At 39.4% G+C, this 25,843-nt stretch overlaps 1 protein-coding gene across 2 annotated transcripts in view; it reads right to left on the bottom strand.

Moving 5' to 3' along the window:
- The window catches only part of KIF13B (kinesin family member 13B), a 165,529-nt gene that overhangs the window by 77,390 nt on the left and 62,296 nt on the right, over positions 1–25,843 (bottom strand). For both annotated transcript variants that reach the window (XM_072952758.1, XM_072952759.1), the window contains exons 7-13: positions 23,507–23,594; positions 20,655–20,789; positions 18,671–18,783; positions 17,417–17,528; positions 11,416–11,628; positions 9,955–10,065; positions 5,023–5,157 (exon numbers count right to left, since the gene is read on the bottom strand). In XM_072952758.1, the coding sequence (XP_072808859.1) occupies positions 5,023–5,157; positions 9,955–10,065; positions 11,416–11,628; positions 17,417–17,528; positions 18,671–18,783; positions 20,655–20,789; positions 23,507–23,594 (907 nt within the window). The remainder of the gene's footprint in view (positions 1–5,022; positions 5,158–9,954; positions 10,066–11,415; positions 11,629–17,416; positions 17,529–18,670; positions 18,784–20,654; positions 20,790–23,506; positions 23,595–25,843) is intronic.

Below are 25,843 nucleotides of genomic sequence, written 5' to 3'. Positions count from 1 at the left end.
TGTGGTGCTTCTGAAAATCTCCCTTTGATCAACTAAGACCTAAAAGAGTGAGAAAGAGGAAGGGGAGGAAGACGGAGAGTGACACATTTCAGGGGGCGGCTTTCCCCGCGGGGCAGACAGAAGAGCAGTCAGTGCGGCCCACCCAGTGCCTCAGCCTTGTCGGTGCCTCAGTTCCTGAAGGAAAAGCTGGATACCGGGGGCAATAAGTAGAGAAGGATTCGTTCCTCTTTACAGATCTAAATAATCAATAGTCTTTAAGAAAGAAATCACTCTGGCTTAACAGAACTAGGCTGAAGACAGCCTTTCAGGAATGGAGGTGAGGAATGAAGGAAAAGTATCTGTCTTTTGCAAATTAAAATATTACACTAGGTGAGCCCAACTGCTGCCAACCAAAAACTCCCCATGGCCACACCTGGGTCCCTGAAGCCCGGCCCATGGCTCCGTCAACACTGAACGGCAGCATCCCTGCCATTCTGATCACCACCGGCGACAGAACGCTGGCGGGCGGTTCACCTGCAGGGGGAGCCGTGCTGGCTGCAGGGCCAACACGCTCTGTGAGGCTGCTGTGGGACCCCTGGCACAAGTCTTGACCAAGTGTGTATGTGTATAATTTGCCCCAAATCCTTCAGAATCACCTTGCTTCCCGAGGCATTATTAGCTGACTTGTGAAAAGAGTATATCCAGAAATGTACAAGCAAAACCACTCAAAGATCTGGTGGATAATTCAAAGGTGTGATTAGAATCAATCATACTATGACTCTACTTCTGTAATTAAAAAATATGTTATCAGTGTAAATCTACACATCCATAAAGGAACGGACTTAGAATACAGATAAAAATATTAAATAATGACTGTGGTCTTGTCTGGGTGTTGGAATTTGGGTTCTAATCCCCCCTTCTTTTTCTAATATGTTCTTCTAAGACTTTTTAGGAAAAAAAGGGTACTGCTAGCATAATGTTAAGGCAAGGGGAGCAGTTCTTCCCTCTAGAAGCTTGGCTTATGCCGATATAAATCTCCAAGTCTCCCAAAAAACTAAAAACAGAATTACCATATGACCAGTAATTCTACTGGGTATATATCAAAAAAAAAACTACTAATTCGAAAAGATACACACCTCAATGTTCAAAGCAGCATTATTTACAATTACTAAGATATGGAAGCAACCTAAGTGTCCAACAATAGACAAATGATACAGAAGATGTGGGGGGGGGATATGTATATATATATAGAGAGACATATGTATATACATAAACACAATGGAATATTACTCAACCATAAAAAATTGAAATTTTGCCATTTGCAGCAACATGGGTGGACTTGGAGGGCATTATGCTTAGTAAAATAAGTCAGAGAAAGATAAATACTGTATGATATGGCTTATATACAGAACCTAAAAACTACAAACTAGTGAATGTAACAAAAAAGAAACAGACTCACAGATACAGAAAACAAACTAGCGGTTACCAGTGTGGGGAGGGGGGGATTACAGGGCTGGGAGAGTGGGAGGTACAAACTACTGGGTGTAAGACAGGCTCAAGAATGTACCGTACAACACGGGGAATAGAGCCAACATTCTGTACTAACTGTATATGGAGTGTAACCTTCGAAAATTGTGTAAAAATTTCTAAAATAATCAGTTTAGAAAGAAATAAATCTCCAGTCTACCTCAGAACTGCAGGCAGGCCTTGTTTTGCACAAGAGGGCAGGACTGTAAAAATAACTTGGCAAAGAGATCTTAATCAGTGGGGAAAACTGCAAAAATTCTGTGACATTTAAAAATGTCATGTTTGAAGAATTCTCTCACTGTCACAACATACAGGGAAAAAACAGTAAAACTATTTTATATTTTAGTAATATTTGTTTAGTACACTGTCACTGAGATCATTAGAAACACTGAAACACACAGCAGTTTATTTCTTTGTTAAAAGCTTATTGAGAGTAGTCTGAACACTGCTTGCTGCCTCTTCTCAATACAGAACTTGCAACATGGAATAAGAGTATTTTCCACAGCTTGGCAAATTGTCATACTCCTTTCTAAGCTTCTACCACTTTATCCTTTGTGCTTTCAACATTGCAAAATATCTCCAAGAGTTCCCCTCATGTGAGTTGCTTTCTGCTATCACTCCCTTCAAGACAGCTTCATCCTTCCCATCACAACCACTTTCATTATTTACATCCATCTAAGTTCACCTCCACTAATCTTCTCCAGCTGCACATCTAGAATCTCATGAACGGCAGTGATGTCAACATCATTTACTAAATTGTGTTAACTGCGTGCAATCTGTGTATATTGGAACCATGCAAAGCAAGAGCTGCCTATGCATGCAAATTAGATGCAAAATTACCTTGTGAATTATGTTCTACCTATGATCTGGCCACCATACCTTGCCTCTGCCAATTCTAGACAGAACAAATAAATGGAGGATCCTATTCTGGAAGAGAACCATTCAACTGGGAACTAGAAAGAATGTTAGAGGTAATTTAATCCAGCGCCCTCATTTTACAGATGGGGTGCTGAAAGTCACTCAGTGATGTGAAGTTATCTGCTCAGCACCTAAACTGACTTGAGAATTTCAAGGCAAAGAAATAAAAAATGCTCGGCCTCCAAATTCCTCCATCCCACATCATGGTATCGTTTTACTGAAGCAAAAACTGTTCTTGGACTGAGATCATCCTTTTGAATGTGCTTTGTCATGAATATACTTTTGTCATGGGTTTAGCTTGGGCAGTGAAGAAATCAACACTGCCTCAAACTCTGCCAAAACTGGGTTGACCACACAGTCTGAAACAGAATCCAACACCTCCACACAAGATGACCAGAAATATTCTGACTGCTCTCCAAAAGTCTTTAAATAGTTTCTTTGTGTAATTTTTTAGTTAAGGAACAGATACGAATCAAGTTTGTGGGTTTTTATTTTGTGGGGTGTATGTGTTTGTGTTCCAATTTGAACTTTATCACATCAGAAAGAAAAAATTCACAGTTCTGAAAATTAAAAGGGCAGAATACCTAAGTCATATTCTAATACTGCATCTCCTAAAGCATATGAATGTCTACAGCTGAAATTCCAACACAAAATGCTGCCAACACTGCTTAGAAGCACAGCGAGTGATGTGCTAGTGCATCATTTCTTTCCAAAGGACAAGGATAATATAACAAGGGGCTAGAGTATCGAATGAGAAAACGGCATGTGGAGTACTTTATATGTGTATCGTGCTTCTGTTTATAAAGTGCTCCTATATGTCAAATCCCATTTAATCCTCCAGGAACCCTGTGAGGTAGCCAGACAGAGAGAATTTCCCTTTACAGAGGAAGAATCTGTAGACTTGGCGGGGGTAGGGGGCGCAAAGGACTAGAGATCTAACATCTGCTAAGCCAAGGTACGAGACAAAAACTCAAGGCATCACATCCCTAACTCCAGGTTGCTCGCACCACACCACAACCCCAGATGTGCACACATGACTGTGTGCAAAGACACGCTTTAACTTACAGCATAATAAACCATGGTATGGGATACTTATGCATAAAGGGGCCTTATCAAAACGCCACAGAGCAGTTATCCCAGATAACTGGGAAGCCAGCCAATGCGTCATGAATTCTTCAGTCTCTTTGGAAATGAAATGACACAATTCTCTCATTTTAAAGCTGCTTCCAGCTGTACCAGCTCATTATCTTCACTTTCCCAGTCACTAACTTAGTTAAACCCACACAGATAGTTCCTGTACTATGAGGGGGAAAATTTTTCCTCCCAATATTTATTAACCATATGTCAGAGTCATATATAGTCCATTACATAATGCAGTTATGCTCTGGGCTTGGCAAACGCAATTTTGACAAAGTCCTCATAATTTATGTAGTGTCTCAAGAATCATGCTCATTCTAATGTCGGCTCTTGTCTTCCTGACATGTCCCGTGACATACAGATTTCAGTGTATATGAGTATACACACAGTGCATATAGATTCCAATGTATATACTTTTTTCTGATCCATACTCTGACCCTCAGTCTCTAAGTGTCCTACTCTCTCTCTCTTTCTTTTTTAATTTAAGCATAGTTTACAATGTCATGTCAATTTCTGGTGTATAACATGTTTCAGTCATACATACACATACATATATTCATTTTCATATTCTTTTTCATTGTAGGTTATACTCTGTTTTTCCTTTCCTGTCAGTTTTATTGAGGTATAACTGACATACTGCACTGTGTACGTTTAAGGTACACAGTTATTTGACTTGTATGTGTCATGAAATAATGAACACAAAAGATTAGTCTCATACAGATATAATATTAAAAAAATAGGAAAAAAAATTTTTCCATGTGATGAGACCTCTTAGAATATACTCTCTTGACAACATTTATATATAACACCCAGCAGTGTTAACAGTATTTATCATGTTGTACATTATATCCCTAGTATTCAGTTATCTTATAACTGCAAGTTTGTACCTTTGGGCTGCCTTCATCCAATTCCCCCTCCCCCGACCCAGTTACACTCTTTTAAGTTGAAAATCCAAAAATTTTAATGTTCCTAAGAGTTACTGGAAACACACGTTTCAAACCAAGTGGTCCTAAGAACGTAACTTTCTTTAAATATATCCTCTTGTAAGCTAAGAAACCACTCACAAAAAGGTATGCTTCACACAAAAATAACAACAGCTTTAGTCTACCAATGAATCATTTAGTTTAAAACTCATTCTTCAACCTTTAAAGTTACCTGCTTAACTCCCTGGTTTTTTATCACGTAAAATGATAGAAGCTAAGCTACTTCATTTGCTGAAAATAATATCAGAATGTCAGTTTTTATATTTACTCAGTTGAATGACGTCACTCAAAGACTTAAAAAGAGAAACTGATCCCAGAAATTCAAGTTCTTCTACACTTCAGCTTACTCAAATAAAAACAACTTGCTAACTCATTATTTCTGAATATGCCTGGTTTTCCAAGTGTGAAATAATACTCTGAAATACTGTTCTATTTCATGGCAGGAAACTGGAAATAGTAGCAAAGCCTGTTACTTCACCTTTAAGTAGTAAACCAGGAGTTCATTCAGAGCAGGATCAGCATTCAGGTTAACAAGGAAACATTTATCATCCCCAACTTTAATTCCCGAAGACTGAAGAGATATTCCAAGACTCTCAAGCTGTTTCTGTCGCTCCTGCAAATGCAGTAAACAATTATTAATTCCACAGTGGCAAGATATACAAAGTCTTAGAGTAATTATTAAACAACCTTATAACTCAAATATGTTATCTTAGGATATGGTATTATACAGATTACTGTATTCGTTCTCCTTCTAAATAATATAATGTTGTTCTGTTAACTAAAACTTTTTTAATTTCAAAAATAAAGCCATTAAAAATAGCAACCAAGTGTACTATTGAGGTCTCAATTTTCATTCCTGAAAATATCTAACATCCTGAATTCATCTTTCTCACTTAATTCTATACAAATAAGCAAATGTAAGCGTTTTTTTCACAACTGTGATTTTTCTAAAGAGCCAAGTTCTTAATACACTCTGCTGCTTGACACTCAGCCAAGATAAAGGCCAAACTCCCTCAAAGTCCCTTCAGTCTGGCCTGTTTACTCTCCATCATGGCATCTTGACACTCCTACCCTCAAATCCTGTACTACAGCTACATGGAACATCTTCCAGGCTCCTGAAGGTGTCAGGAATGCTCTCTAGCCTAAGGGATTTTACACCTACTCCTTCTATCTGGAGCATACCTGTCTTCACGCCTGGTAACTGTTCACGTGACCATTTACTTCTCCGTTAGGGCATGGACCCTATCTATCCACTGTGTATTCCTAGCACCTAGCACCGTGCACACACACAGGATCACTCAAATCATCAGTCCTGTGAATTTATCAAAATAAAATCTGTATATTCATTCAAGCACCATTTTCGTAAGAGCATGAACCTTTCCTTTTTGTGCCTACCTGTCTCTGAAACCACACAACATATGAACGTGTCCACACAGGGAGAGTCATATGAACCCTGCAATCTAGGCTCTATGACGAAGGTGTATGAATTGGGGCAGAACAGGGGTTCTCTGACTGTGTATAAATAGCAAATAGTAAAAAGTCACCAAGGACCTTTGATTCTGAGGAAAGACAAGACAGACTAAGTTACTTAACTAGAGCTATGCAGTAAATTTGCAGAATAATTAAACTGCAGCCTTAGAATTTGCTATTTCTAGGCATGCTGTCCTAACTCACTCAGCCACTGCAACCCAGTCGATCTCACCTAGAAGCATACCATTACAAACGTAGGGAAGGGGATATTTTGGTTGTGACTCTTTGAATCAAGCCTCTCTTCAGACGAAGAAACACTACTGGGTTCTTTCAGAAATTCTGAATAGGTTAGCACTAGACATTAGAGTTTTCAGCACATAATTCTAAGAAATTATTATCCTTGAAAAAGAACCATGTTCTTCAAATGAGGAAAGCAATTCTAATATATCCTGTGTAGTCCCGTCTGAGCAAAGGCTCCTTTAGAGATACTGGTGTAATTGAAGAGTTATTCCAGGAATAAGAAACATTTCTCTACAAAAGTATTTTTTTTAATAAACTAAAAATGACATGGGTAGATGTTCATGAACTAATGTTAAAATGAAAAATGCAGAGTGTAACTAGTACAACCATCCATGCACTGGGAAAACCTGAAAGAAACCGCAAAGGTAGTAATGGTAGTTTTCTTTGGATGATTGGATCAGGTAAATTTCCTTCACAATATTCTTTCTGTATTTTCTATAAGTAAATATGACATTTGAAATACAACAATTTCTTCTACTTATACATTTACCATGACCCTTAATGCTCACTGGGAAATAATTAAAAGATTTAGAAGAAATTTGGTCACTATCAAAATTTTAATTCGTGGCAAAATTTTAATTCATACAGAGATAAAGTCAAGCCTGAAAAAGAAAATATGACTTAACAAGGGGAAAGCCGCTCAGAGGGAAAAGATGAGACTCAATTGAGATAATGTACATAAAACGGCCAGGATGTACTTACGTAGCATATGGCATATAGTAAATGTTTTAACAGATAAATTAATAAATTCTTTCTAGTTCCTGCTGGTGAGATCTAAGAATCTTGGTTTGACATCCAAACCCCTATAACGGCCAAACTTACTAAGCTTATTTCCACCTACTCCCACACTCCCCAATAGTAAACTTCTGACTTTTCCTAAATATTGATGACAGAATATGGAACAAATGTTAACTGAATACAGGTCACTGAGCAAATCTATGCCAAAGGCAGGAATGTAAACTCCTGGTTAGCAGTGAGAGTAAGCTATTGTTTTACCCTACTTCCTTAAGCACCTTCCTGTCACTTGAGAGTTTATAAAGATAAAAACACCACAAAATTTTTGTCTATACCAAAGGGCATAATATTGGAAAACTGTCAATTCGTTGTTGCAGCTGCCACCAAAAAAAATTTAGTTTTTAATTGTCTAAAAAATTATAAAAGTTTGCAACATCTAGGAATCAGTTCAAAGAATAAAAAAGTATTGCATGATGAAATATAGTTATGCTTAATGATATCACTAAATACTGTTTCTGATATCAAAAACTGACATCTTACAGAAAAAGTGAACCAAACAGTAAACAGTACAGCCGTCTGGGTCCGATGGTGCCTGTCACAGCTCTTCAAGTCTGCTGCTGAAGCCATAAATAACACAAAAACCAATGAGCGTGGCACATTCCAATAAAACTGCTTATGAAGAGAAATGGCAAGATGGGGTTTGGCCCAAGGACTTAGTCTGCCAATCCCTGGTCTATCTCACTTAAGTGTACGTTTCTTACTAAGAACATAAAAGAAGAAAGTAAGAGACACTGTGGTATCACAGATATGGCACTGGGCTTGGAAATTAGTCGACTTGAGTTCTGACTGTTTACTCAAAAATATTATTAAGCATATGCTTTCAGAAACTAAAAGATATGACCTTTTTCTTGGGAACAAATTCATCAGGTAATAAAAGTATACAGGAGAAACTGAATAGTAAAGTTTAACATGATTAAAAGGTCACAGGCTCTCACTGGCACAGACAATCTCGGGGGCTGGCATACTAGAGGGAGATGCCACAGAACACAGAGGACTTATGGGGAGTCTGGCTGACTTGGAACAGACCCCCAAGAATGACATAAAGAAGTTCTTCAAAAAAGAAATCCCCTTAACTTAGTTCACCCAGATTTCTCGAAAGTTATCTGACCAAGTACCCTTTATCCCCCAAAAGACTTGTTAACAATTTGTGGCTATGGTGCCAGAAATACACTTTAGGGAATGTCAGTCTGTATTGCAAGTTGGTCAATGACCACCAGACCAAGCGTCTTCCAGTGAGAGAGGGGAAGAAAGCCCAGCAGCACTGAAGCCTGGGGCTTGGAAAGATAAGGTGCTGGATAACATCAAAGAGGGAGTCGGGGAAGGAAAGATGCAACCGACAAGCTTCACCAGCCCTGCAGCCTCACTTGGGCCTCCCCCGCTTTGTGTCAGCGCAGAGCGGGCCAGGTACAGCAGGACTTCAAAGCCAACGTTTTACTTCCAGAGTAGCTCAAAAATGCTCACACAAGTTCATTCCAAATTGGACAATTATCAGAATGACTTTAGTTTATGAAAAACAGAAAGTAAAATACGTAATGAGAAATAAAGTTTATACACTGACGTATTCTTTGCTCTTTGAGGAATATGTTTGAAGTAACCCAGTGCTGGGATATCGATAAGACCAGTCATACGTTGATCTTTAATGGAATCAGGTGATGGGTATCTGCGGACTGACTATACTCTTCTTTTCATCTGTTTTGAAAAGGACTGTGACAAAAAAAATGTTTAAAAATGGACTCAAATCCTAGTCTGCACTAATATAAATCTAACATCCACTTTATGCTACACAGTAGCAGTATTGCCCTACAACATCAGACGTATCGATTGCTTCCAGACAGCATATTTAACGATGGAATCTACTGGGTGACAGAAGTGGCAGGTTCTGTCTATTCGCTCACACAAGGAACAGTTGAAAACACTATAGAGATTTTTAACTTCAGAAAAGGAGGGGAAGAGGCAGGGGTGACTTCAAGTATCTGGGCAGTAACAGTCCCCATCTCGCAGGGCTGTTGGGAGGACTTGGGAGGATTAAATAAAATATTCTATTTAAAAGTGATCGTAACATGTAAGTGTATTCAGTTAGTATGGATATTATTATTACTATTAGTTACCGCATCCAAGTGGTACACTTATTCTCCTGGCTTTGGAAGAACAAACTAAGGCCAAAGAGTAGAAATGAAACAATAAAAGATTTCAATTAAATAGCCACTATCAGAGTTGTCCAATCATGAGAAGACTGCTCGACAGGTTACTGAGCTCCAGATTACAATATGCAATACATATTTCTAAAACAGAGGCTGAACAGCCATCTAACAGGAAAGCCATAGAGTAAGTCTTTTACGAAGTAGAAATTGGACATTTTTGGATTGTCTCCAAATGCCAGTGTTCCCACTCTAAGATTTCACAACTCTGTCTGTATTAAGTGGTCTGAAAATGAGAGGCAGTCACCTCAGATTTAGGTATTTCCTGTTATTTTACTAAGTTGTCATACTGAAGCCAGAAGCTCACAGCCTAAGTACCAAGTGCTAATAATTTTGTAGTTGGTTAAGTTCCTCAGGTCTGCAAAGCACGTAACAGAATCAGGCGTTCAGAGCCAGAGGCTACAAAGTAGTTATTTCATTTAAAAACTATACAATCCTAACAAAAATATTTCTTACATAATGAACAATCAATTAATTTTAATGATACCTTCAAATTAACGCTGTATAAACTCCTGGATTTAAATATTATTGGTGCTAGATTTGTCATTTTCAAAGCTAAATAAAACTCAAAAAGGAACCAGAAACACGCGTGAGCTGCACTGCACAAACTGCCGCAAGGATTCTCTCCTTAAGCAGGAAACACCAACCTGAGCGATCTCCTCGGTTTTCCTCAATTTCTCCTCCCAGGTCACAGTCATCTCCTGGATGAGCTTCTCTGATTCTTCTAGCCGGTCTTTCAGCTCTGGAGATTGCATTGCCTACGAGCAAAATGTTTATTTCATGAAATGTCTGCACAATGCCCTGAAAAAAGAATTAGCTAAATTCAGAAGGTCAAGAGGAACAATCTGCCTCCTCTCAGCTTACTGAGGTCTCTGATCTGCCCAAGACACGACAAGGACTGCCACTGACCCACTGCATCCAGACTGCACGGGTCCCAGAGACTCATCCAGTTACCCAGCAGGATTGAAATGCTTAACTTTTTTCCTTTTTTGCTAACCTATTCCTATTGTGAAATCTAATTACATTTAGGGAGGGAAAAAGTTCCAGCTATCAAGAGCTTATTTTTTAAATCCCAATGCATCTAAACTCTTACACATGATTCATTTGAGTCTTCACTGATGACTGGGTATGTGCAGATTAAATTTGCACATGCTGCAAACTGGATGGTGTTGTTAACACCAGGAAGACAGAAACAAAACTTCAAAGAATCTTAACGAACTGCAAAATTACTCCTGCAAAAACAGGGTAAGATTCAACAGGCAAAAATACAATCAAGGTCATTGTTTTGACCATGTAATTTATCGATTTACTGCTAGAAAACAGGTCATGAGGAGGAAGAGGCTATGGTCCCAGGCCCAGGAAACAGTTCCACAGTGCTGGGAAATGGGAATAAAAATGCTAATTAAACTAGGGATTCTGAATCTGACATTTTATTCCTCTTTTGATAAAAAGATAAGCATTTGATTTGTGGTTGGAATGGTGTAGGTTTCAAATTCAATAATGGAAAACAAATATCACACATCATAGAATGTACAAAGGATGGTGGACACAGAGCACCATTAAATAGACAGCTACTTCTGTTATCAACTATTCTTTCCTATGAACATAATAAATCCACAACATGGAAAAACAAGATTATTATGGTGTGGAAGACCTTCTTAAGATTTCTGTTCTGACTTCAACCTGTGAACACATGATACAACAAAAATCCATTTGATTCCTCTTCCAATTAGTCTGTGCCCACCCTCCATTTTCTGCACTAATATGAAGTTGTATCTATTTTTGTTTCATGCGTCTTTCTCTCTCTCCCCCTTATTCTATTACACCTCTTCCCTCTTGCCTGCTGCCTATAGTGTGGAAAGAAACATTTTCTCAGTTCCCTTTATTCTCTCCTCAAAGGCCATCCTTTAACACCTGTGACAACGATCTAAATTTCAGCTATGACAATTTATCTGTTTTCCTTTGCTACTCATCCCAAATCTCTCTTCCTACAGGAAATTCAAAAATTCTAAGTAGAGTACTCATCCCTGACAGCCCCGAGGGAAGAAAATCCAAGTCCCAGCTTTACTGGATTCCCTCAGACCCACGAAACAGGCCTGTGCCCTAACCTCTGCTTTGGTCAGCTGCTCACGCAGCTTTTCTACTTCTTCGCGGAGATCCCGGATAATCCGTGCGTTGGGATCCTCGTTCACCACCGCATGGTTCACAATGTGCTTGGCGCGATCTGCATACCGCAGGGTTGAAAGGGTTTCATCATAGTTGTCGGCTGCCGGACTCACAGTAGCTACCATGGCAGTCTTGCTGTTACCCCCAAGACTGTCCTAGAGGAGAAAAGAAATTGAACATCCTTTAAAGTTGGAAGAAAACATATGGGAACGTTGCAGTGAGAAATGGTGAGGTAATGTCCCCAGGTCAAACACAAATTTAAGGACAAAGCTAGGACTAAAATACAGATATGCCAACTCCCCCAGTCCCAAGTTCTGTCTTCTTAGAAAGCTACTTTTCTGCAAAAGGGAGTTTTGGGTTTTGAGAAAGAACAGGGAAATACAATGAAGCCTACATTAATTCCAGTTTAATAAAAATTAATTCTAAGTCAATTTGTACTCTTTTAACAGGCAACATGATACCATCAGTCAGCAGACTGCTCAAAATAAAAATGCTTTCTTAAATGCCTACAAAATCTTCCTGAACAATCGTAATAGTATCTGATCAAAGAGTGATTACCTACAATCCACTCCATAAAGCGATACACCTGGAGTCTCTGTGAAGCCTAAGTCATGGCCCAGAAAGTGGTGCTGTTATAAGCTATCAAGCACCTTGTAAGTTTTTTAAAACAAAGTACAATTACAGTCTTAAAAAACAGAAGATACACTGAAGGCACTTCATCTCATTCCCTCTGACAGCACTTTAAAAACCACTGAAACAAGCTTCGTGTTCTATACAACTGCTTCTAAACTGGAGACGGGGTGCTGAGAAAAAGACATCTCTCTCCACTATCCTAGAACTGCTAAGTACAGTGAAGTGCGCTATGGAACAGGCTCCAACCAATTCAATAAGCTACTTTCACTCAAGAATATTAAAAACAACTAGATGTAACTCAGAATTACCAAGTGACACTTGGGAACTCCAGTCTACTCCATGCAAAGGGGCCAGACCACAGCACACAAATGCGGGGTGAAATCCTGCCACGGAGACGGCCTCAGTCTGGCCCCCAGCTCATCCCCCTGCGTCCTTCCCTTCCCTTGAGGGTGGGTGGGACTTGCTGCTCCATCTCTAAGGGAGCGAATACAGCATAAGTTGCAGCACATCACGCCTGGGATTAGCTTATAAAAGACTGGCTTCTGGTGTGGGTGTTTTCTCTCACTGTGAGGGATCCCACTGCCATGGGGGGGCATGGCCCTAGGAAGAGACCACAGGAGTGAGTTTGGACACACATCTTCTGATGCCGGCCAACAAGCACTTAGGTGAGCAGATGCAACCCCAGCGGCCTGGTGAGGCCTGCAGCCCCAGGTGACACTTGGGTTGCAGCCACATGAGAGACCCCACCCACAGCCACATGGCTGCACCTGGGATCCTGACCCAGAGAAGCTGTGAGGTGACAAGTGATGGTTGTTCCCAGCTGTCAAGTCTTCAGGGTAATCTGTTATATAGCTACAGATAACTACTAATACACTAATATGTCATCCCAGGATGAGAATTACTCAGGAACAGATTCAATACCTCCTTTCACTAGTAGAGTGTCACTGAATTATGGATTCACAAGATTAGAGAGAATACTTGAACAGGTCAGTAATGAAGAATCCAGGAGATCGCAAGAAAGCCAACTCTACCTTTGGCAGCATTAACCTTATTCATCTTACAAAATATATAAATAACGTAAAGTTCTTACTTTTGAAGATATAAAGTTCTTCCAGTATCAATATATCTAAAATTTGTTTGAACAATCCGTGATCTACACAACTTTGTGCATAGACTACGTAGTCCTCAGCCTCTTGTGAACCGGATTATTAGTCTCCCCATTTTACTGATGAAAAGCCAGAGGTTTGTCCTGGACAAAGGAGGTTAAGTGCCCTGCCTAAGAGCCAGGTCTAGTCAGCTGAAAATATTCTAGCCCAGCTGTATTCTGCCTTCCAGTCTAAGATGATTTCCACTCCCGGAGAGCTACCCACAGTAACACAGTAACACTTGGCAACACAGAGAGTTCAGACAGGACACCTTTCCAAATGATTCTGTCCTTGTGCCCGAAACAGAATAATTCCCTAGGTACTGCCAACAGTTTAATACAATTGCAAACAGTATGTCCGCTTATTCACGCATTACTGAAAAGCTGGTTTTCCACAGAAAACAGAGGTAGGACAATTCTTTCAAGGAAACACACTTTAACGCATGAAAAGGAAGGAAATGTAAGCAATTTCGGCTTCAGGAAGCAAAAGTGACTCTGCAGAGCCTGGAGGACTGCTCGCTACACTCTTCACATCCAGACACCGATCCTATGCTGCTGGTGCCCAGGTCTGCCAACCTCCAGAAGAATGTCCGGAAGAGTCCCATGCGTGTTAATGAAATTCAAATGTTATTCAAGGCCACATGAGTTACACCTCAGGGTGGAATTGAGTCCCCCCGCAGCATCGTGGTGGAGCGCGGCCCTTCCAGAACCACCGCATTCTGTGAGCCCACACGAACAGCAACTGCTAGTGGGTAAAAGGGGGAGTTGCAACAATAACGACCAAAGGAGAAGAGCACGCACATTGTGCTTCAATTTGTGCTGAGAAAAGGAAACCTGGCAAACAACAAATACTTGCTATTTTCAAAGCCCTTGTGCATTAGCAACAATACGCTTATATTCAAAAATGGCCTCGTGCCATTAGCCAAAAGGAAAGAGTAACAAAAGGCCTGGCGCTCATTCAAGAGAAAGTAGAATGCTTCTTGTCTGCTCTTTAATTGTTTAATTAGGCAAATCAGATGAGCTTCGGTTCGAATGCGGCAACTGCAAATTAAATGGACATAGGAAAGAAATTTAATTTTGCAAGTTGGAATGTTTTGAAGCTGAAAGAACTCTTTGAACTCATCTAATCAAATTATTTCATTTTACCGACAAGAAATTGAGACCCAGGAAGATTGGCAGACTTACCAAAGGTCATAATGCTAGTTCAGAGCAGAGCTGAAATTATTCATTCATTCAACAGTTCACGAAGCTTACCATCTAGAGGGTGATCCTGGTGAGCAAATACTATACGATGAGAACTAAAGTAGAGATAAATACACTGTGGTCTGGGAAAACAGAGAAAAAGCAGAAAGCCCAGCCTTGAAAGGTTAGCAAAGACTCCCAAGGAAAGTGACATTTGACACCTCCAGATGAATAAGCATCACCCAGGTAAAGGGGATGGCGGAAGGAAGTAGGAAGAGAGATTGAGGAGGGGAGGAAGAATGTTCCCAGCAGAGCAAGAGCAGAGTCCGAGAAGTCAGCGCCCTCCTCACTCAGCTAGAGCAGATAACGTCAAGGAGGAGAGCACTCGCGTCTATCCCCATCAAATCAAGCGTGGCCAGTCTCTCACTCTCGGACGTTATAAACATCAAGAGTACAACAAAATTATAACACAATTACAATGCAAAATACAACTTTAAAAAGAAATTCAGCTCTTATAAAGGATGAGCAATTTTATGAGTTCGATGAAAGTTCGATCCAAGTCAAACAAGGATCAGGGAGAGTTAGACGAATTAAGAAATAAAGAAGGAAAAATCAACATAAAAGACACTTCAGAGGAGAATGATTTGCATATCAACGGATTCCAAAAGGCTTTGGGGAAAACTGTTTAAACTCCAGAATGTCTTACAAAAACGCCCCTACTTTCGTTCTTGCTTCAAAAGTCAAACATGATAAAAGGTCATGTAGTTTTTAAGAAAAATATGACAAAATCCAAGGAAACTAGTCATTTCTTAATCCTAAGAATTAACACCCAGAAGTTACAATTATAGCCTAACTTTACTAAACAGAAGATAGTGAGCTTTTAAAAAAAGTGTTTAGTTTTGTTCTTCAATTTCAAGTATATTCAACAATTTCTATCACACTTAGTGAAAGTAAGGTGCTTCTGTTTCTTCTTTGGGGCAGGACAGTGGTAATTAGGTTTGTTTAGTTACTTGTTTACTTTTAGAGGAGGTACTGGGGATTGAACCCCAGGCCTTGTGCATGCTAAGATTGCGCTCTACGGCTTGACCCATACCCTCCCCTCCCAGGTGCTTCTCTCTCTAATGAAAAGAAAACTTTGATAAGAAAAACAGAGCTGAGGGAACAGAGGATGGGAAGCAAAGTCAGCCCTGGGTTCCAATCTTGATTCTATTGTTTGAGTTCTGCGTCCACTGCCACATCTGTAAAATGGGAAAACCACCATTTGTCTTCCAAAGAGTAAATGAGATAATGCACGTGAAACACTTTGCATGGTACCTGATTCTCCTGAACCAAGTTCTCCTGGCCTGCAGCCTATGGCACGGACACTCAATAATTAACCTAGGTCATTTTAACTATGTCACTTAACAAAACATATTGCTTACTGTTGGTTTAAATGGACTTAAGTACAACACTGAAACAACAGGACAATGAATATTCTGTCTCTTAAATCAGGCACATCTAGAAATAATCATGAATGATCAGATAATATTTCTGTGGAAAGTTTTAGGGAGAAGTAAGTATCTTATCGAGATTTCTTTTGAAATCAAATGAGATTTCAAGATTAATTATTGACACATTTTCAAGATTAATTATTGACACATGGAGGCCAGTACAATTATTTCCTTGGTAATGAAATGTTTTGTAATATGTATGCCTTTAATTAAAGAGTTATTTACAAGTGATTTTTAATTACCGAATTTTGTTTATCCTTTTGTTTTAAATTTCTACATTTATTGCATTTTAGCCAAAGGAAGTAATCTACCTGATTTTCTACTGTGGCAAATTTCACTTAATAAAGCATGTTCAAACGGTGTGCAGAGTTTTAGAAGATAAAGCGGAACTCTAATAACCCTTTGAGAGGGTGCAGGAACTAGGAGAAAACCCTACTCTCCATATAAACACAGCTCTCTAAACGTGTCAGGGGATGACTCGAAAGCAGTGTCCTCTACCAAGCTGCCTGCACTTAACTCATCTTTTTATTCTCAATCCCTAACACAGTGAGTAGGAGGGATCTGACAAATTCTTGATCAATGAGAAAATACGCCATCACAAAACTAAACAGGGCTCATAAAATTGTTTCTCCATTAAAGAATATTTTAATGAGTATTAGGTAAAATATTTTGTTCTAGGTTGACAACTTTATAAGGAGATAAACTATCAGTAGATTTTATATCCTCTAATTTCCAGTCCAATCCCCAGCTCACCACTCCAGCTCTCAAGACCAAAGGAGGGAACCTCAAAGACTGGAAGAAACCTGGAAATAGTCTCCCTCTTCCTCATTTCCTTGTCTCTCATGGAATCACCAACTTGTGTTAGAATATTCTGTGCGCATATCTTCTCTCCCTTCCTAGACTCTGAGTAATTACAGGGCAAGGAGTGTCAGGCATTTCTCTACATTCTCCTCACAGCATTTCAGTTTTTTTCTTTCTAATTGCCATTTCTCTCATTCTACTGAACCAATTAACCAGTGAATGACTGTGCACTCTGTTCTGTATCCTTAAACACCTTTAAGAAGCTGAAGGCAAATTAAAATCATGAGTAGTCTTAAAACAGAAAAACAAGGTCCAAAATGTCAGTCAAACAAAAGGCGCCTGTGAGAAGGATGCAGCAGTCCGGCCGGGTCTGGAGGACGGTGGAAACTCCTTTCCTATCACTCACTCGGCTCTCAGATTAGCACTAGGTCCTCGTTCAAGTCCCTAAAGTCTCAGGGACAACTGTGCGATTCAGCGTACCCAGAACGCTCACTGCCTCCAGGTTCCGGTGAATCAGGAAGAAGCCTGTGTTTAATCCATTAAAATTATGATTATCATATAAGAATCTAATGATTATAAATCTGAACACTGACATAGGAAATGACAGTTGGGAGAAATTGACAGACTACTTTTTATTCTTTCTTTTTACCAACCGCCAAGAGCATTCCAGGAAGAAGGGGAAAAAAAACTTACTTTGAGCAGCCAAGTGAGAACTGAGTCACGATATGGAACAAATTTATTCTTGTTTTTGCCAGCACCCTGATCCGCTAGGGCTGAGATAACCAGACCGAGGGTTGTGAGGGACCTGCATGGTGCAACAAATCGTAATAATCAGAAAAACCTGAGAAGATCAAATGTCACAGTTTAGCACACAGATTGAACATCAAGATGCCTTTGTACCAGCACGAGAAAGCATGCTGTCAGCATTGTGCTGCTCGGGCTAAACACACAGACACTTTAAAAGCTGGTATCCCTTTACGCTAAGCTATAGAACTGCTTAGCTGAATTTTGTTTTTCATTTTTGAAAATAAAAATGTAAGCTATAAACCATTAGGTCAAGATAATGACGCAAACACACATATCTTTAAGAAAGGAAGCAAGAAACACAATACAATTAACTAAAACAAGTACAAAGCAAAAGCTTTCGTACACACACACACACACACACACACACACATATCTCAATATGTAATAGCACAGCGTCTAGAGGATGGTGCTCCATAATCTCTAAATGATCATGCTGTGTGTCCTTCCTGGAGCCACAGGGATAGAAAAGACTCCTGCCCACAGAAGCTAAATTTAGCTTAAAATATGAAAATATAACCATACGAAGGACTCGGTGTACAAAAAGGACTTTATAAAGCCCTAGCTTCTTGGCATAAACGAGCACCACGGCAGTCATAGAAGGGAAAGCCCGACGTGGCTAGCACATGTGCCATGGTTTGTTCAGACAGTGACACCCACGCCCAGATCCATAGCTGGACCCTGATACTCTGTCTTTGTCTTTTCTACAGCTTAGACCAGTGGTTTTCCCCTGGAAGGTGGCTGTGTCCCCACAGGGAGCATCTGGCAATGTCTGGAGATAATCTGGGTGGTCACCACTGGGGTTTGGGAAGGGAGGTGGCAGGCACTGCTGCCACCTAGTGGGGAGAGGCCAGAGATGCCGCTAGACAGCCTGCAAGGCACAGGACTGCTCCCTGGGACAGAGAATTCCCTGGCCCCAAACCTCAACGGGGCTGCCCTAGAGAAACCTGTGACCTGACCGAGGCTGTGCGTCTCAGCTCCACAGACATCTCAATACAACATAAAACAGGCTCGGGCCCTTCAAATACATGGATGAAAAACATTCTCAACTATTTACTCTTTACAGCCCCGGTGGCTCCAGAATCCCCCTCCCTCAGGGGCCGCAGCGCCCCCGCCCGACTGGCAGGCCAGGGAGGCACCTACTTGTTGATGTTGCTCCCTTCCTTCAGCCGGTCCCCCGCCGCCCCCGTCTTCGTGGCTCGCTCGCTGCCGGCCAAGTCCACCAAGCTCAGTTTGCCCACTTTCTCTCCAGAGGTCTAGGAGGGAGACCGACAGGTGCCGGTTAAGAGTTCAGTGACACGCTCCACCCAAAGTGTGTATTGTCCAAGTCCTCTCTTAAACAGTGTTTACTGTCATTTTAAAATTCATTTGTGATGCTACAGAATAGAGTAAGAAAACTGTCCAGTCCCGCAGCAGATACACACACACACGTACACAAGTACTAATGCAGACAGAAAGTCACCTCAGAGAACAGTGCCCTCAAAATGGTACATTTTGAAGGGAACCCAACAAAATTTTCATAGAAGAGTAGATAAAATTTATAAGGTACAAATTTTAACATATGAAACTGTGCTTCAAATTTCATGTATATTTACCAATCATCCTAAGGGTAAATATTTGCATGTCTTATGATATTAAAAAAATCTGTCTTTTATACAACAGAAGGATCCCTCAAAAACTCAACACTTTCTACAATTTCATATTATTCATATAATTCCCTTGTTTCACAATTTCAGGTATTAAACTTAAATATTTTTCTAGTTATTATGACATTTTCCTTTAGCCAAAATGTTCCATTATCAAATCACACACAGAACAGATATTTAATACTTTAGCAGCAATATAAGAAGTGTGGGAAAGCAATGCCAAAATCTATAACTGGATCATTTTTTAAAACTTCCCTTTAAAATACACATTTATATTTGTTTCCATAAATAAACATGTGGCTAACAAAAAGATATTCAGCTCCCCAAATCAAAAGTACTTTTGGTTAAAAAAATGTCAGTATGTTTTTTGTTTTATGCTGAAAAGGAAACAGGAAACAAAGAACTTTTTGTCATTACACTAATCTTGCTGGGATGGTAAAAGAAGACAAATATTCTTTCAGCAAATGAAAAATCTTGCCAAAATATAGCTCTTTGCCAGGGTGATCATTTTAGCTTCTGGTATTTGAAACTGATTCGCTGGAGGGTAGTAATAAAAAATGCAAAAGTTCACAGAAAAAATAAGAGGGAAAACACAAATGTATCAGTCGATACAGAAGTTTTCACTCTGGTAGAAGTGCATACATCTCTGGCTCTGTTGACGCTTCATAAGCTTCTCAAGAAATACTCAAAAATTATTCTACAAATCAGGCAATCTTACAGTACAACTTCCCCAGTGTAACTTACACCTTCTAACACTTAGCTATTTAGCAGAAGGTAACACTTTGAAAGAAACTCCACTAAACCAGCTAGGGGACTATTAGCCTACACAGTCTGCCATGAGAGTTTAAAGCTCAAAAAGCGCTGTGGCAGAGACCGTGGGCCATCTGTTTATATAACCTGTTTCAACTTCTTAAAGTTGGAGAGGGTGGAGAACTAAAACCTCCATTTCTCAGACTTAGGGTGTGACCGGCTCTGTCAGTCAGATACACCTTATTAAGATTTAGAAAGCAGAAACCAAGCAGAGGTCATCCATCCCCCTGGGCCATTCTGGCTTTTTTTCTGCTGGCAAGCAGGATTGTAGACATATGAGTTTTCCTGAAACAGGGTCCCCGCTCACATTCCCCAGCTCCCAGGGCACTAAGAGGCAGCCTCATTGACCCCTGTGTCCTGGGCCACAGCTTTGGGAGTGGCCTCAGAGGGAGGACCACCCTCAGTGGATGAGATCTGTGCCATCCTGAACGTTATTCCTACAGGTCTAGAACCCACTCCTCTGAAGGTACTCCAACAGCTTCATAATTGCCCAGTTCCCTCCACTAAATCCCTTTCTGCTTACCTAGAGTGGCTTCTGTGTCTTGTCCTGAGCCCTAACTGACAGACATGTCTCACTAGGACTTTAAGTCATATAATACTTGAAGGGAGTAAGATAAACCACGATTCACTTGAGAAATTTTTTTAAAAAGGCCACGCATCTCAGCACCTACCCCAGACCTCACGTCGTATAAAGTATGTGTGAGGGTGATTTTGAAGACTGCGTGGGATCGGCTGCTCTCCTCGTTCATGTTGGTGGCAGCGACGGTACGAGACTTGTTACCCTCAGACATCAGAGACTCAATATCCTAAGTGGAAACAAGTCAGAGACACAAGTTTCATCACCTAATAACCATTAAAACTCTCCTATGCTACGAAGTGCATTCCAAGTTCCACTACTTAGTCAACCACGTTTGCAGTTTACATTCTGTTTTTTCAGTGACCATTAAGCCCCACAGAGTACAAGAGCCAATACCATCCCTGAAAACTCAATACATTATTTGCAGTGGGTGCAGATCAAGTGGCAGCTCTGAAATTAGACAAGTTCGGAAGCTACATGCTGAGTCCCACAAGATGGACAAACACGCCATGCCAACCCTCATCTAGAAATTTGAAAAAAGCTTTGTTTCTTTAATTACAGCAACAGAAGTTAATTGCTAAATCAAATTAGACTATATGCATAAACAGCAAACAACAATAATCTGCAACCCCTTCTAGCACTGTATCACCACATCGGTGTATAGATCTTTACCAGATCTGTTTTTAGAAAATCAGAACATCAAGAGACTAATCTTCTGTACAGATTTACCACTTTGTTGCCATTATAGCTAAAAAAGAGAGAGCCTGATACACTCAAAAGTTATCATGAGATCTTCATTTATTTTTAATGTTATAACTCTAAAACAGTTACTTAAGCAATCTGGAATTTAGTTTCATAAACAACAACAAAGCTATAACATCCTCTACCTTACAAGGATTTTAATGAGGAACAATACAGATAGTGAGTCCACTAGTTGCCTCCTTTTATCTCCCCCTCTTCCTGGTAAAGCTGAGCACACTGCAGTGGAACTAAGAGACTACATTTCCCAGATGCCCCAGCAACCAGTCTGGACATATGACTAAGTCTCAGTGAGCAAGACAAAAAGTCACCTTGGAATTCACCTTAAAGGGAGTAGGCAGACCACCACATCTTGGTTCTAAGGGCCATCCTCAGCTATGAGAACAAGGGCACCACTACAGAGCTGGCTCTCTGGGGAGAGTGGGACGGTCCTGACAGCATCTTTGGAGCCGCCATACTAGCCCCCCCATTTGTTCACTCTAATATAAACTGAAAGCACCTACTATAAGCCAGGTACATTTTAAGATACTGAGGATACATAATGAACAAAACAGGTAATTCATATTCTAAAGAACTTAAGTCCTGTTATGCTTTTCTGTTATATGCAGCTAAATATAATCTTAATTGACACATATATGAAAAACTTTGAAAACCGCAGGATTCCATTTTGCTATATAAACGAAAAAGAAGAATGTTTATATTTAAGGGAAGAATTCAACGTGATAAATAAAAAGCTTCAAAGTAAACATCTCAAAAAAGAGGTATAAGTAGGCACCAAAATGGAAAAAAAAAAAGTAAAATTCACAATTTTCTCAATTTATTCCAAGTCCATTTTAGATCCATTAAATCTAACAACACTGACACTTAATGTAAAAGCTTTATCCTATTTAGCCTACATTTATTCACTGGTCTGTAATCATCTAAACATTCATTGGTCTTTAGTCTGTTGTCTCTTCCATAAACTCTTTATTGAGCCTTTTTATTTTTTTTTAACAAAATGGCTTTTTATACTTCCCAATCTCCTCTGAGCTCTCAAGAAAATCTTGATCTCCCTCCACTGTTGCATAAATAAACTCTCAATCATTATTAAAATAACAATACCTAACATGTATATGATTCCCCGGAGGTTTCCAAGACTTTTCACACGCATTATCTCACTTGATCTCCTCCAAGAAGCCTTCCTGAATCCCACCCTCCCCAAATACCTACACATCCGTTTAAGTTAGGTACTCCTCTTCCAAACTACCATGAATCCCGAATATGCATCTCTCACTGCACTTAAAATTACGTTGTTTTATAATATCTTTGTTAACATCTGTAAGCATCTTTAGAGAATAGGCCATCTCATTCATTTCTTATTTCTTCAGCACTCAGCACAATGTCTGGCATAGACAGGTGTTCAATAAATGCTTACTAAATGAAGTAACTAACGTTTACTAAATTAAGTATCATTGACCAAATAACAGAATTTGATTAATGAACAAAGGAATTAATGAATCTACCTCAAAAGACAGTCAAAACAATATAGCTAATTTCCATTTCAAAAATTAGGACAAAAATTAGGCTTGGTGAGATAGAGTTAATGATCCAGAGTCATAGAGGAGTCACCAGATCAGCATCCTCTGACTCTTACTTCAATGTGCCGTACATTACGTCACAGCTCACCCACCTCCACTTTCCCAATGAGGAAAGCCCAATGGCTTACACAAAGCAGAACTACGACGTTTGAAAATGAAGAGAACCATAACTAGAGGCCAGTGAGTGATTATCTCAAATTAGAAACAGGCTTTGAATTTCCAACTACTCAACTCATTTTATCTCCTATCATTAAATTAACAAAATCATAAGCAACATCATCATTTTATGTAATACTAGGTAAGAAAAAACACGGCTATTTATCATTTTAAAATACAATTGTAAGGAATATCACAGTTTTAGAGATCATAAAATATGGAAAAAATGTGTCTCACAATAAATGAATAGATATGCCTTGCAAATATGTATACCTTCTCTCAAAATTAAACAGATCTAGCAGCCATATACAGCTTTATAATAAAGACTTTTTGTAAAGTGACTTCTTAAGTGACACTATCATAAATTTATTTTAATTTTTAAAAAATCACAAATTTAACAACAAAAAAATTTACTACAATGAATTTTAGTAGTTTACATAAAGGATGCTGTTACCTTGTAGCTTGTGACAGCCAATTTAGAAAGTCCATCGACATAGGGTCCCAACACACTGTGCTCTCTGACTTTTAATGTTTGACGGCTTCTGTTCATTAAAATCAAAAGAAATGGTTTTTAAACAATAACCTGTTTTTAAAAGAATTCAACTATGCTCCATAAAAATATATACTGAATTCAACAAAGATCTCAAATAAATGGAACAAACAGACTTGATCCCAGAAGAATTTTAAACCAAAATTTAAAATCTCAACTAGTAAGAACTTTCACAATGTGGTAAAAGATCACATCATTCAAATGGGTACACTGTGGGATGTCTACTACCACAAAGAATGCAGAGTCAAATAAATACAAACAATCTACTTGTCAGATCATAGAATGTGGTACAAAGAGCAGAAATTCAGTAAATGTTAACTGCAGGAAAGAAAACTACAGACCAATCTCAATCAGGAATAAAGACAAATATAGAGAAACAAAAATAAAGACAACAGACTGAATCTGAGTGATTTAAAAACCTAAAATTGGGCTGTGCCAGGGCTGTTATGCTGTTTAAATATTGAAAAGATTCATGCCCTTTACCACAATGAGAGACTAAAGAGGAAAAAAAAAGCAATCATTTCAGTAAACTATTAAAATAACATGAAGAATGATTCAATAAAATTAAATACTCATTCATGATTAAAAAATAAATAAACCTCTTACAACCAAGGAACTAATGAAACTAGTAAAGGGCACCTGCCAAAAACCTAGAGCATATCAAGTACTTAATGACACCAACCAAAAAAATATTAAGAATAGCTGATGATTGATTCTATCTCAAAAAGCTCTTCAAAAAAACATAAATATTGCAATGAAAAAGAATACTTGTTGATAGCAAGGTTGTAAGTCAGTCTTATTTTATGTAACTTATTATTTTCTAATGATTTGGAATTTTATAGCACCCTAAGGATCAACCACCAAAAACTTCACTTATTACTACAAAACTGTATATAAAGCAGATATAGAATATTTGACTTAGTTCTGATCTCAAGAATAATATTCTATCAATTTTTCTCCTTTCATGTTTCCCTTTTTTCTTTAAGATAGTGTATATTATCTCTTGAGTAAAGCAACGTTATTACATTAGGACACATAGCAGACAGTGAATTAACAATCAGTACTTCAGCAAAGTAACTAGGTTCTTTCAAATAGTCTTTCATTGAAAAGGAATCACCTTCAGAGGTTGTAATCCGTTCACTTTGGCTCTTGAGAAACACCACAAAAATCCTCAAGAAACTCTGAGGGAGGAGACAACAAGAGCTAACACTTCCTGAGCACTGACTATGTGCCAATAAATGTTCTAAGACCTCCGGTGTATCACCCCAGTGTAACTTCACAATAGCCCGCTGAGATACTATGTAACATTATCATCCACTCTGTACAAATGTGGCCTAGAAAGCATAGGAAACTTGCATAATAGGTAACAGGTAGAGGATCTGGATCCAGATGCAGGTGAATGCAAAGCCCATGCTACTAATTACTCAACTATACACAAGACAAACATCTAAGAAATTACTAAAGACTGTCGGCAAATTGTAGATAACGTTCAAGCTACTCACCCAAGCACTGTGGAATATGAAACATGAGAACGAAGTCAGCTAAGAACTTCTGGAAAGAGTAGGTCTAGGATCTCAAAGAAAGGGATGCTCTTCACAGAGGTAAAGGTTCAAGAAAAAGTATTCAAGGCAGACCCAGAAAAAGTACAGGAGCACAATATCCAGCAAGATGTGGGTACCTAAGGCCATCACCTTCCTACCTCTGGCCACCTTTTGTTCCCTGTCTCAACATCCATGCATACTGCCCTCCACACAGGACAGCTGGGTCACTTTCCAAACACCTCCATGCTTTGGCACAGGCTGTCCCCATGCCTGAATTGTTCTCACCTAACTTCTCGGTGGACAGACTCCTGCTCAGAACAAAACTCATCAAGCATCCTCTGCAGAATCCTTCCTTTTCCTCTGGACAGTCAGCCCTTCTCTGCTCTCACCTATTCTGTATAAGCCGTCTTCACAACTTAGAAGCATTATTGCATTGATTCATAACTATTTGTTTCCAAAACTCCCATTCTGCCCACACTGAGGCCTTCCTCTGTGACCGCATGGTGCCTGACATACAGTGATCACGCGGTGTTAGGTTTTGTATAGAAACACTAAGGGTCAATTTAATCTCACTCTGAAAGGCCTGCAGATCATCATCTTTGCTAAAGAAAAAAGACACCATTGAGGAGGAGGCAGGTTTGGTTTTCTCTTGCCTGAGTATCACTATGACTCACTGCCTCTAAGACCATCTTTCCTTGAT

This window comes from Vicugna pacos, chromosome 31 (genome assembly GCF_048564905.1).
Source record: "Vicugna pacos chromosome 31, VicPac4, whole genome shotgun sequence".
NCBI classification, from domain to species: domain Eukaryota; kingdom Metazoa; phylum Chordata; class Mammalia; order Artiodactyla; family Camelidae; genus Vicugna; species Vicugna pacos.
Note: the sequence above shows the minus strand (reverse complement) of the source record. Positions and strands in the feature narration are given on the sequence as shown.